Genomic DNA, 13110 nt, shown 5'->3' on the forward strand with positions numbered 1-13110 from the left:
CTCCACTAACCTGAATACCACACAGCAGCTGCTTATTAAAGCTGACAGTGTTTTTGGCAGCTGGGATCACATCAGTCAGAGTGGAATCGAGGAGTATGAAAGGTTGATACAGCACAGTGCAATCCTCTGCCCCCGTTGGGCAAACTGCAAGCAGTTCTGGCAATCTGAACTGTGCCTTCACATGCACACACACACACACACACACACACACACACACACAATCACAAACACACATACTCCTAGCAGTGTTTAATCAGGCTGCTAAAGACTTTAATGAGCCGCAGGCATTTATCGCCCCCCTGAATCTATCTTATATCAGCCAAGGCCAAAAGAGCACTCAATTAGGAAGGCGCTCTCTGCTGCTTTGCTTTTCTCTGCACAAAAGCAGGGGGAACTTTTAATCACTGTCCGTTCACTCATGCTTTTGCAACCTAAGTTCATAAAGAAATCACAGCGAATAAATGTTCTCCTGAAGAGGAAAGATTAAATCCCTGTTCCCTCAACTGAGACAGAGAAAGGGCATCTGAAATGACATTTCAATTCTCAGGCTTGTTTGGTCTACCAATCAGCGATGACCCCAGACAGTAGGCTCAAGCTGTGCTCTGATAAGCCTGCCTTTGATGAGCCTGACATATTGATCTAAGCCGTAGCCTCACCTACACTCCGAGAGAGGAAAAATATATGAAGTTCAAGTCTGTTTATCTCTCAAACGCACCAGTTAACCGGTCCGTGTGGGCCCGAGATTATGCTCAATCCAAAGCCTCGGCCGCCAAATGCATATCAAGTCACAACATGTGACCTGACAAAGCGTGCACAAGCTGATGATGGTGACAGAAAATATGCTCCAGATGTTAAAAGAGACTTAGTCTTGTCATCTTTCCTACCTTCAAAAGGCAGGAGGCTCCTCTGTAGCCTGTTGTGGAACCACATACCTGCCCTCAGGGAGACTCGCATCAATCAAAGCCCAAAACACACATCCAGCAAAGAACTCTCATGTGAGCCGACAGCTAGGACCCACCAGTTTAGTGTCAATCATATGATTATATGGTAATAAGTCTGGTCTGTGCACTTGATAACGAATCAACAAAGATCAGAGGGAGACATATTTAGACATTCTATTTGAAATGAGCTGATTGCAGCTTAATGTATGTACACATTCATCAGGAACAGAAATAATTAAACCTCAGAGGACACAGCAAAAGAAACAAAGAATACCATTTTTTTCTGACCAATTAAAGTTGGACCAGGAAACACACTCAAGTTGAAAAAGGAGGAAGCTTAAAGAGTAATTTACACTACACTTTGTATACTACAAACCAGTAGTAGTATCTATCTTTATCTATCCAGATGTTGAGATATCTGTTTCTGAACGGTCATCAGTTTTCATAAAGGAATATTTCTATAGTAGAAAGTATTTCCAGTGAATAGGGTTCAAAGTCAGGACTGTGGATTTCCAGAGTAATCAAGTCAAGTCAAGTCAACTTTATTTCTATAGCACATTTAAACACAGCTTGAGCTGACCAAAGCTGTACAAATGGCAATTAAAATAAATAAAATAAGCAGGTAAAAAAATGTATACAGTACGTAAGAGACATATAAGTATAATAACACAAACAAGTAGACAACAAGAAACAACTGCTCAATATGACCACGACAATGGACGAGTTAGTGAGCTCCAGTGAATCTTTAACCTAGATTGGAGATGGAAGGAGCACATCCTATATCAGGTGGCAGGCAAAAGCTCTCGCTGGACATGTAGAAGGGATTGAACTTTGACATCTGAGAGATCTAGGAGCGGATGAGATCTGAGATGTGAGGTGGGGCCTGACCATTGAGAGCCTAAAAGGTAATCAGCAGGGTCTTGAATTGAAAGCAACAGGAATCCAGTGAAGGGAGACTAAAACTGGGGTGATGTGCTTGTGTTTTTTAGTACCAGTCAACATCCTAGCAGCTGCATTCTGGACCAACTGTAAGCAGGATAGTGAAGTTTGATGAAAGCTTAAATACAGAGAATTGCAATAGTTCCGTTTGAGAAGTGATAAAGGCGTGGATTACTTTTTCCAGGTCATTGAAGGACAGAATCGGCTTCAGTTTGGAGAGGGTTCTTAACTGGAAGAAACTACTTTCAACAACAGAGGTGATATGTTTGTCAAGGCAGAGATCGAAATCAAAGGCTAAACCCAGGTTTTTAGCGTGATGCTTCACATATGGGATGAGGTGGTCAAGCTTGCTTGCGAGTTGGGTTCTGGATTTAGAGGGGCCAAATATAAGTACTTCAGTTTTGTTACTGTTTAACTGAAGGGCGTTTTTTGCCATTCAGGCCTTGATGTCCTTGAAGCAGTCCAGGAAAGCTTGAAGGGAGTCTGTAGATTTTAGTGGGAGGTAAAGCTGTTTATCGTCAGCACAGAAATAGCACAAGATGTTTTGTTTCCTGACGATGTTTCCAAGGGGCAACATGTATAGGCTGAATAGCGCTGGCCCCTGGATGGTTCCCTGGGGAACCCCACTGGTGACAGGGGCAGAGGAGGAGGAGAACTGGTCTATAGCCACTGAAAATGTCCTGCGTTTGAGGTAGGATCCAAACCATTTTATAGTGGTACCCTCAATACCAACCCACTGTTCTAGATGTGTTAAGAGGATGTCATGGTCAACTGTATAAAAGGCAGCAAGGTCTAATAAAATGAGGATGGTGTTTTTCCCAGAGTCAACAGTGAGCAGTAGGTCATTGGTCACCTTTAACTAAGCTGTTCCTGTGCTGTGGAGGGCTTTGAACCCTGATTGGAATGGATCTAAGATATTGTTAGTATTCAGAAATGAGTGCAGTAGTGACAGAACAATTTGTTCCAGTAAATTAAAGATAAAAGGCAGTCTAGAAATGGGCCAACAGCTATTTAAACATTTAGCATCAAGATTATGGTTTTTGAGCAGAGGCTGGACAACTGCATGTTTAAAACATGTGGGTACAGTGCCAGAGGTTAAGCAGGAGTTGATAATGGCTTGAACACTAGGGCCAATTGTGTCAAAGGCATCCTTTATGCTGTGCGGGGGCACAACATCATGGGGAGAGGTAGTGAGCTTCATGTTCATAACAGTATTTCTCAATCCGGGCAGAGTAACCTGTAGGCTAGATCACCTGGACAAGGAGGCGGGTGTCGAAGGGAGAGGGAGAGAAAAGTGATCTGTTGTTTCCAATTTTTTTCTGTGAAAAACTTCGAAAACTTTTCACAAGAGCTTGCAGAGGCGTCAATGTTGTGGGAGATGCAGTGAGTGAGGATAGAATTAATAGTGCTGATCAAAAATTGGAAAGACAGTTTTTAAATATTTCCAGTGAGACTGAGAGGTGATCTTTTTTTCCATCTCGGTTCAGCTTCACGACAGGCCTGCCTGAGGGAGCGGGCTGAGCAGAGGGAGGGGAAGAGGGAGATTGATTTATCTGGGCTCAGAGGAGGCTGTGCAGTAGAAGAGATGGAGGCTGTGATGGCCTTTCTTTGATATGCTTCGGCAAGGTGCAGTGAGAGAGTTTATATGGCGTGAGTAGCCAGATGTTTTGACACTAAGCCGGACCTGATAGGGTGGCACTGAAAACAATTGGTTTATGATGGGAGAAGCACGCCTCTTCAATGATGAGTTTGTCGATAGTGAGGCCATATCACATAATGAGGTCAAGTATATGCCCTAGTACATGGGTGGCTCCAGTGACATGCTGGATAAGGCCAAAAGAGTCCAGGACATGTTTGAATTTGTTTGCCATAGGTTTGCCTGGGCAACACACATGGGTATTAAAATCACCCAGGATCAACAATCTGTCATACAATGGGACAATACTAAACAGGAGTTCAGAGAATCCAGATATGAAGTCTTTATCTGTCTTGGGTTCTCCATAGACTAGTACACAGACTAGTGGTGTGGAGATGGATTCAATTTTTAAAGACTGTGATTCAAATGTGGAGTGACCACAGCCACTCCGCCCCCTCTGCCACTACACCTAGGGGTGCTGATGAAAGAACAGTTTGGTGGACACAGTTCATTAAAAGTGGCTGTATCACCTTCACCAGACCATGTCTCAGTTAAGAATAGAAAGTCCAGGTTAGGGGAGGTAAAAAAGACATTGTGTCTTTAAAGATATGCTGTGGCTGATGATTTTAAAGCTGTACTAATCAATATTTTTATTTCAACAATGGATAAAATTATGACATGTCGAAGGAGGCACTCCAAGTTGGACTTGCTCAACATTATTCTGCTAACTTAACTGTCCATTTGCTGAGGAAGACTCACAAGTTGACATCCACTCACGCAGGTTATCACAAATGATGGGGAGCAAGCTCATTGGTCAAAGGATGGTCAGATTCCCTGCAAGCCTTATTTTGTAACTTTTGAGAAGAAAGTAACCAATTAAAGTAGGTGGGCAGAAATAATTATAATAATAAAATAAAAATAGTTATAACAAAACATGCAGTTCTGGCTGATCTTAATGTTAAACCTTACGTGTAGCTGTAGGCTAAAGGTAAACTAGTAAGCTAGCCATGGTTATGAAAAAAAAATGAAAAGAAGTCAATGATGTCATTTTGATCAAACTTTTCTTCTTATCTATTTAAATTTTCCTGATAAACTGTGGCTCTTGTCTTCAGGCCACAGAGGTTTAATTCAACCAATGAGATTGTTTCTGCCTCCTGAAGAGCTCTGCCTCTAAAAATATTTGTGCAAATAAATTTCATCTATGCATCTTGCAAAGAGTAGATGAGGCATTTTTTCATCTTTTCTCCTCTTTCCTCCTTTTCAATCGCCTTTTGTCCAGGCCCAGACTGAGAATGGAAATTTCCATTTTCCATTCATCTTTGAATGATGGATTGTGCACCCCTGAGAGAGCCGGCCCAGCCAACAAGTGAGAGGAATACAGATTGTTCTGCAAGTAATGTGTTTATGCACTGAAACATCCCACAAGATTTTTTTGTGGTACACAATTCACTGACCTTCAGGGTGTCTGTGTCGGCAAAGGTCAGACCAAAGTAGTCCTTCTCCAGCAAGTTGAGGTGCTCACACACCATGTCCATCAGGGTCTGTCCTTTAGAGTGTTTCTGTTAAGACAAACATACAGAACACATCACTGGTAAAAATGTTCTACTGTATATATGAATTGTTTTATATGCATGAGTCTACTACTGGGATAGCTCAGTTTTGTAGGATGAAATTTTGCTCACTGATATCAGGCCCCTTTAGATAGCTCTTCTTGTCAAGATTGCTTTCTTGTTCTCTGCTTCTGTACACACTAAAACAGCTCAACCATGTGGTGTTGTGCCACAGTCAGTGTGCATCAAACACTTTGACAGTGAAAATGGACTGTGAATTGCCGCGGAAGATTGGTCTTTGTACTGTAGGCCGAGATTTCTCTGCCACTGACGGAGCATAACAGCAACATTTACTCTGACAGTCAAGTGACAAGTTCAGGTTTTCAAAAGTAGATTTTCAATGTGTGTGTTTTTTTTAACTAGTTAACATCAGGATGAACAAATGTTTGCTCACCGTGCTGAAAACGCCTTAAACAAGACTTGATAGAGATCAGGATATCTTAACATCTGGAACATGGGTCATATGAAACGTGAAACAGTGTTTCTAAGTAAGAGATAATCCTATATTTAAGTTATAATATGTAACTTTTCCACATGTTTAAAAATGACTAGACCTCTGTTATATACATTTTTGAGTCATGTACAGAAAAAAAACCTCCTAACCAACTGACAGTGAAGACCACAACTCCCATGATCCCACGCTATTTCACATCGTCAACCAACACGATCTTTTACTTTTGTTTTGATTGAGAGACCCCTAGCAGCAGGAGTTACTGACTGTACGTTAAAATCTACTCTGACTTGTTTTGAGTATGGATTGGATTATCTAGTGCCTGTTACATCGCATTGATAACAATAGTGTTTAAGATGGTTTACATCCCATTCAATTATACACTGAAAAAAGAGTATGGTCACAGAATAATCATTAAGCATAACATCCTGCTCTGATGAAAATCAACCACAGTAGCACATATTGTACTATCTACAGCGATGATTTCACATTTGCCGACAGACAAAATGATGTAGACACTTCATGAAAATGTCATGGGTTGCCGTGACGGACATTTTATGTTTGAGATTTTGTTTGGACTTTTGTCATTTGTCATTTCCTGTTTTATTTTGTAGTTATTTTCCTTGTGTGTTATGATTTGTTTATTTCTTGTCTTTGTCCTGTTTCTCTCCTAATTGATTGTCTGCCCCACCCAAATGTGTTTCACCTGTGTTCAATCACCTTGCCTCCATTTTGTCTATTTACTCTCCCTTTGTCAGTGTCAGTTCATCTGTTCATGTCCCCTGTGTCACCTGTTCGAGTCCCCCGTGCATCTGCGACCTGTTGAAGGTTGGAGCTTTGAGCTAAAGCTTTGAGAGTGTTAGCATGCTAACATTTGCTAATTAGTACTAAAAAGGTACATCAAGCACTGTTAGGGATGTCTGCTGCTACTGGACAAACTGAAACTTTGATCTGATGATGATACTTGGCGAAAAGTCAGGGCAACACAAATTCATCCTCTGGGGACCATGGATATGTGAACCAAATTTTGTCCCAGTCCATGTCATACATCAAGATATTTGACATAAGTGAGAACTTTGACCTGCTGCTGGTGGTACAGGAAAAGTCGGGGGGACACCAATGTCACTGAGATTCTGCATCTGGGGACCATGAATACCATCACTGACCATTGTTTGCAAAACATTTGACTCAAATCCAAAAATGTCACCCCAATGGTGACGCTCGAAGAAGATTAAGGGAAGCTTAATCTGTCTGAACCAAATTTCATAGTGATCCATCAAATTAACATATTTCTGCCTGGACCGAGTGGCAGACTCCATACGGGTTGTGCCTCTGTGGAGGTTTGAGATCTAGAAACAAATAACACCAACTTACTTTAAGCAAATTCATTCCCTAATATTGATTATTAATTGTCTTGTAATTGGATTAATTACTCTTAATTAATTACTCCTACCGAAATCTTTTCGATCTTATTCAAAGACGTCTGGTGGCTAGACACACTGACTTGCACTAGGAGCCAATTTTGTTCGATTCAAGCCCAGAAAATGGGCATTGTCAGTGCATGAAATATTGACACAACATCAATTCATGCATGAGCTCATATGCCACTGTTAAATATTGAACAAGGAAGAAGTATGTTAATATTGAGACCTAACACTGAACCACACACAGAGTACTATACTCATAGTTCCTCCTCTCCTGGAGCCTCTAGGTGACAGGGAGATGGAGCAAGCAGTTGCCAGGGAAACAGATGCAGTATTATCCCTCTGCTATGTTGTTTCTAATATCGACTAAAGAATTGTTTCACCTTTGCCTCATTGTGTGTGAAAAGATGGCGGAGCAACACTTGGAGATCATTTATAACGGGTACAATTGTTTTACTCCGGCGCTTCCCTCCCTACATTGGCTCTCAGTTAAATTTCAGATTGATCTGAAAATTTTATTCCTGACTTTTAAGACTTTAAATGGCCTTGCCCCAAATTACATTGCAGATTTATTGACATGGTATGTGCCCAACCAAGAATTGAGATCTGTGGAAGAAGGCCCTCTGGTTACCTCAAGGTTAAGGCTTGTGACTAAGGGTTTATTTTTCTCTGACGCACTTTGCAACTTTGTGAAGTGCTATATGAATAAATGTATTATTATTATAAGCTCTTCCTGTCAGTCAGCTACATTGTAAAGGAAGAGCGTACTTCATGACATCATCTGCAGCCAGCAAAATTAAATAAACAAATCAGCATGACTTAATATTTCATGACTGAGGTGATCCGGCTTATTTGCTCTCTGCTCTGGAACAATTAAATATCTAACCATACAATAATGATCTCAGCATTGGCAACTGAATACACTTGGGACACTCCACGACAGAATCCTGTGTAAAAAGACAGCTAAACAGCATGAAGCACTCAATTCCACCCAAAATAGCTCTGTTCTGCACATCGACCCAGCCAGGCTTGACCATGCATAGTCAGGCAGATAGCACCCTAGTGAGCAGAGGGGGAGGCTGGGTGAGAGAAGTGAGTAAAGGCGTGGTGCCTCCCCTCCCGCCCGAGGACCACGGGGACGCTAAGCCATGCATCCATGACAAGAGACTTAATTAACCCATGAATGCAGCACCTCCTCCGGGGAGAGCACTCCCAAAGTGTGGCCTGTCTTCTTGCAGCGCTGTTATTACCAGCTCCTGAAGGCACGAGGGAGGCTCGGATATGGCAGGCATGAAATTCCACCCCAGCAATTACAGACAGGAAGCAGGAGCAAGCCCATCCATGACCTGGAGGTCTGAGGCTCTCACCATACTAGAACTAGTTCAAGAGAAAAAAAAAGACATGGGCTGAAAGGAGACTGTTTTGTAAATCCTTCTCTGGCAATGACTGGCAGTGCTTCGAGGTCACGTATTCAGAAAGAGCACTTACGACACAAAAGCCTCCATAACCATAATGCAAACTATTGATGTGGTGTGGAAAAGGCCCAGTGGTCCTTCAGGATGTTTTTACAGTGCTGAGAGAGAGGTAGCTTTCCTGTTATTCTTACCTCACACACACTCGCACATACGAAGCACCCTGAACCCAGCAACACCACAAACAGGAGCAGAAGTAACGAGTTACATTTACTCTTGTTAATGGAACAAAGTCGTTAATTTATTTCTATTTTTTTTTTTTTTTTACTTCACTACATCTAAAGTAGAATTCATTACAGAGTAAAAACAATTCACATGATGAAGTTATGATTAACCGTGTGAGAACGCAACGAATGAAAAGAGTCAAATCAGCAGCTGCAGCAGGTGCATTAAATCATCAGCTTCCTCTGATGATTTAATACACCATCTGGCGACCACGGCAAGTGTCCCAAATCAAACACACCTGCCGTGTTGCGTGACCAACAGGTGCATGCTGGGTCTGGCTGAATGCTAAATGCTAAATGCTGACAGTGGATCCTTCAGCTATGACCTCTGCGTTCACTTCCACTGTCAGTGAGGTGTATCTCTGATGCTCCCCGATGTGACAGCAGCAAACGTGGAGGACAGCAGTGAGACCAGAGAGGCTGGTTATATTTTACAGTGAGAATGAACGAGCAGAGAAGTTAAAGCAGATTGTGCAGCAAGGTGACATTCAAACAGGTGTGTGCAACTAATGACTGATTGCTGAAACTCACTCTACAGCATCAACAGCTACTGTGTTGCCTAGCAACATAGTGATTGCGCTGTCTCTGTTGGCTACAGCCGCTCTGGAGTTTACATTGTTTACAGATCTCTGCCTTTTCTGCTGTTAATTCTACAAGTAGCACCATCTATTTGATTTATGTAGCTTAATACTGCTACATAAAGTCTGTGGACACCAGGTATTCAGGTGTTTCTATCATTTTGTAAAGGCTTAATAACAGAAACACCTCTCTGTATAATGTAATACAGCTCGGCAGCAACACACACTACATCCTCCAAAATGATCATATGGTTGAATCAACAACTCTGTAAAACAATCTGAAATAAAAACTGAACATTATAACCTTCATGAAGGAGGATTTATTGCAGGACAGTTTAGACTGAATTTGTTTAAGCTAGATGTACCTAATAAACTGCCAACTGAGTGTATATTTGTAATAATCTGTTGTATGCACAGGCTGCAAACTGCCGGATTGTGATTTATGAGTTAATTTCAGTGCAGTTCTCAGCTGGAATGGCATATATGTAAAAAATAGCTGTGCATACACACCTGTATAAAGCCTAAAGACTTACTTTGTACTTTTATCTGAGTCATTTTACTTTTACTTGAGTGAAAATTTTGCAGTACTGATCACACACACAAAGTTTCATGCACCTGGGCATAAGTATCCTAAGGGATGGCCTCGTGATAACATTGCTCTTCTATTTTCTCCTTGGCTGCACCTGGCTTGCAACCATGTAATAGCTATAGATCTCCTAACATCCACTTAGCGGCCTGTGCTGGGGGCTTTTATTGGACTTAAGACACTTCCTGTGACCAATCGCCAGGGCTCAGTATCATTTTTTTATTTTTCATATGAATGTCCAAACAATAGTTTCAGTTTCATTAGAAAAACAATACTTTTTTGATACTTGAAGATTTTTCATTTAAAAACATATACCAAACTCTTTAAAATGTCAGTGTTAAAGGGGCACTCATGAAGATCAATGAACAGTTCTCAAAACAGTTGTACAAACCCCAATTCCAAAGAAGTTGGGACATTGTGTAAAATATAAATAAAAACAGAATACAGTGATTTGCAAATCCTTTTTGACCTACATTCAATTGAATACACTACAAAGACAAGATATTTAAAGTTCAAACTGAAAAACTTTATTTTTTTTTTGCAAATATTCACTCATTTTGAATTTCATGCCTGCAACATGTTCCAAAAAAGCTGGGACAGGGGCAACAAAAGATTGGGAAAGTTGAGGAATACTCAAAAATCACCTGTTTCATTCCACAGGTGAACAGATTAATCGGTGAGTGTCATGATTAGGTATTAAATGAGCATCCCCGAAAGGCTCAGTCATTCACAAGCAAGGATGGGCCGAGGTTCACCACTTGGTGAACAACTGCGTGAGCAAATAGTCCATGGACTATTTGCTCACGCAGTTGTTCACCAAGTGGTGAACCTCGGCCCATCCTTGCTTGTGAATGACTGAGCCTTTCGGGGATGCTCATTTAATACCTAATCATGACACTCACCGATTAATCTGTTCACCTGTGGAATGAAACAGGTGATTTTTGAGTATTCCTCAACTTTCCCAATCTTTTGTTGCCCCTGTCCCAGCTTTTTTGGAACATGTTGCAGGCATGAAATTCAAAATGAGTGAATATTTGCAAAAAAAAAATAAAGTTTTTCAGTTTGAACTTTAAATATCTTGTCTTTGTAGTGTATTCAATTGAATGTAGGTCAAAAAGGATTTTCAAATCACTGTATTCTGTTTTTATTTACATTTTACACAATGTCCCAACTTCTTTGGAATTGGCGTTTGTATTATGTATTCTGCTCTGGAGGAGCTTTCCAAAACCTGTGAAGGTGCCCGTGTATTATCATTATCTTATCTCCGACTAGGTTTTGAAATCAAATGAAATCTGAAAAGAAAGTCTGTGGGAACTTTGGACACTTTTGGAGTTAAATTACTGCAAATGTAGGATTCAGTGTTTTTGCAGTTTGAGCCATGCAAGAGACTGAAAGTCGGGACATCTCAGCCTCCGCTTCATAGATTTTTGATAATTCATTTTAGAGTCCCCTGTTTTAATGTAAATGCTAAATCACTGGGACGCCCTTTTAAATTAAAAAAAATTGTCCAAAACGTTTTTTCTTCCCAAATGTTTCCAAAGTCAAATTCAAACTTTGGATCTCAACTTTTCAGAAGCCTTTAAATCACACCGAAAAAACTGAACTTTCAGCATTTATAATTCATGACAACCTCCATCTGATGAAGAAGATTTATAGCCCAGAACTGCTACCATATGAACTTTGTGGTGAGATTGTTTTATAAATTCCTGATTAAGATCTGGAAATTTCTGATCAGAGAATCTCAACCAGCATTTAGTGCTACTTGTCAAAATTCCGGTGCACATTGATTTGAATTCAAAAGAGTATTTTTCCATTTTAGCAAATTCACTTATTTGCTTTCTTGCCAAGAGTTACATAAGAAAATCAATACCACTCTCATGTTTGTATGAAGTATATGAAGCCACAGCCAGCACAAAAAGTGGAAACGGGGGGGGGGGCAGTTGAACACAATCAGTCTATCTGCACCTTTAAATCTCACTAATTAACACGTTATAGCTCGTTTGTTTGAAGCCTGAAAGATTCTAGAAAATCAAACTATTACTTTAAAACAACCTTCTTCTTTTTTTTTTAACCTTTTGCCAGCATGTGACTTATGGCCCTGCACATATGAAAGCTGTCTAAGAAGCACAGGTTGAAGAAGCATGATGCTATGACACTGCAAAGGTTTTTGGGAGGAGGTGCGACTGGATGAGTGGGAGCGTACAAAGCCTCCATCTCCGACTCTCCGACACCAGAGAGCTGCTGTTCACATCCATGCTGGTTTCTTTTCCTCTTTTCCTAACCATAACCAAGCAGTAATCAAACATTAACAGTAAGGTGGCAAACAAGTCATATTGTATTCATATTAATCATTCTTGTAATTGTCACTCCTAATGGTTTTGGAAGGCACAGACAAACAATATCGCAGTATTTTCCGATAAGGGCGCCAATTCATAAAAAGCTAACACGTTTTGAGAGGCAGTAGCTTATTTTGTTGTGTTATTTTAGATACTTAATGCTACAAAAACATTTCCACTGGCACTTTTGAAGGTTCAGTGCCCAGCCTCCTCTCCCATGCTGGATCAGACAGACAGTCATGTTAGAGAAATGTAGAGGCAGAGTGCTGCACTGTGACACAGACTGGGCGACACCAATGGGCCCGGACAGATCTCATCTCAGGTACAGAATCAATGGAGCCTCTGTGTCACGTCCTGGATTTGGGCATGTAAATTCTCAGTGAGAGGAATCAAAGTAGCTTAAAATATTGCTGCATATTCTCCGCAGTCGAGTAATTGGTTATGAATTCCTTCAGCCACAATCTTGCCAAAGGTATTTTTGAAGGAGAAGATAGACTTATTCCACCAGAGGTATACGCTGCTGCTGGTCATCAAAGCCCCAGAACCTAAAACTTCTTCCAATGTGTTTATCTAAAGCAATAGACTTATATCTATCTCCTCTGTCCTCTCTTCTGCATGCCCTCAGTTTCCTTTCCCAGCGAGTGGGGAATGTCCTATTTCACACTGCTGGAGTAATGACAACAGATATCTTGTGTGGAATGAACACTTTCATATTGCACAATTTTTTTTGTGCCTGTGTGTGTATTACAGAAATGTGTAACATTTCTTTGGCTTTGGCTTCGCCCTCCTGGTGCGCTCTCGGCATGGTGCCCTCTCTTTTATCCTCTTTGCCCGTTTTATCCGCTCTGTGCAGCACTATACAACACACACAACTGCCCACAAAGGAAAATAATAACAAAGGAAAAAAAAGGAA

The 13110-nt window shown here is 40.9% G+C and overlaps 1 protein-coding gene across 1 annotated transcript in view; it reads right to left on the minus strand.

Annotated features, from left to right (window-relative positions):
* LOC111668613 (uncharacterized) overlaps positions 1-13110 on the minus strand; it is an 88831-nt gene that overhangs the window by 27847 nt on the left and 47874 nt on the right. Inside the window, exon 4 of the mRNA XM_023424693.2 lies at positions 4971-5075. Coding sequence (XP_023280461.1) covers positions 4971-5075 — 105 coding nt within the window. The remainder of the gene's footprint in view (positions 1-4970; positions 5076-13110) is intronic.

The sequence above is a fragment of the Seriola lalandi genome, unplaced genomic scaffold (assembly GCF_002814215.2).
Source record: "Seriola lalandi dorsalis isolate HSWRI2012SDOR001 ecotype SW California unplaced genomic scaffold, Sedor1 jcf7180002054748, whole genome shotgun sequence".
Lineage (NCBI taxonomy): Eukaryota > Metazoa > Chordata > Actinopteri > Carangiformes > Carangidae > Seriola > Seriola lalandi.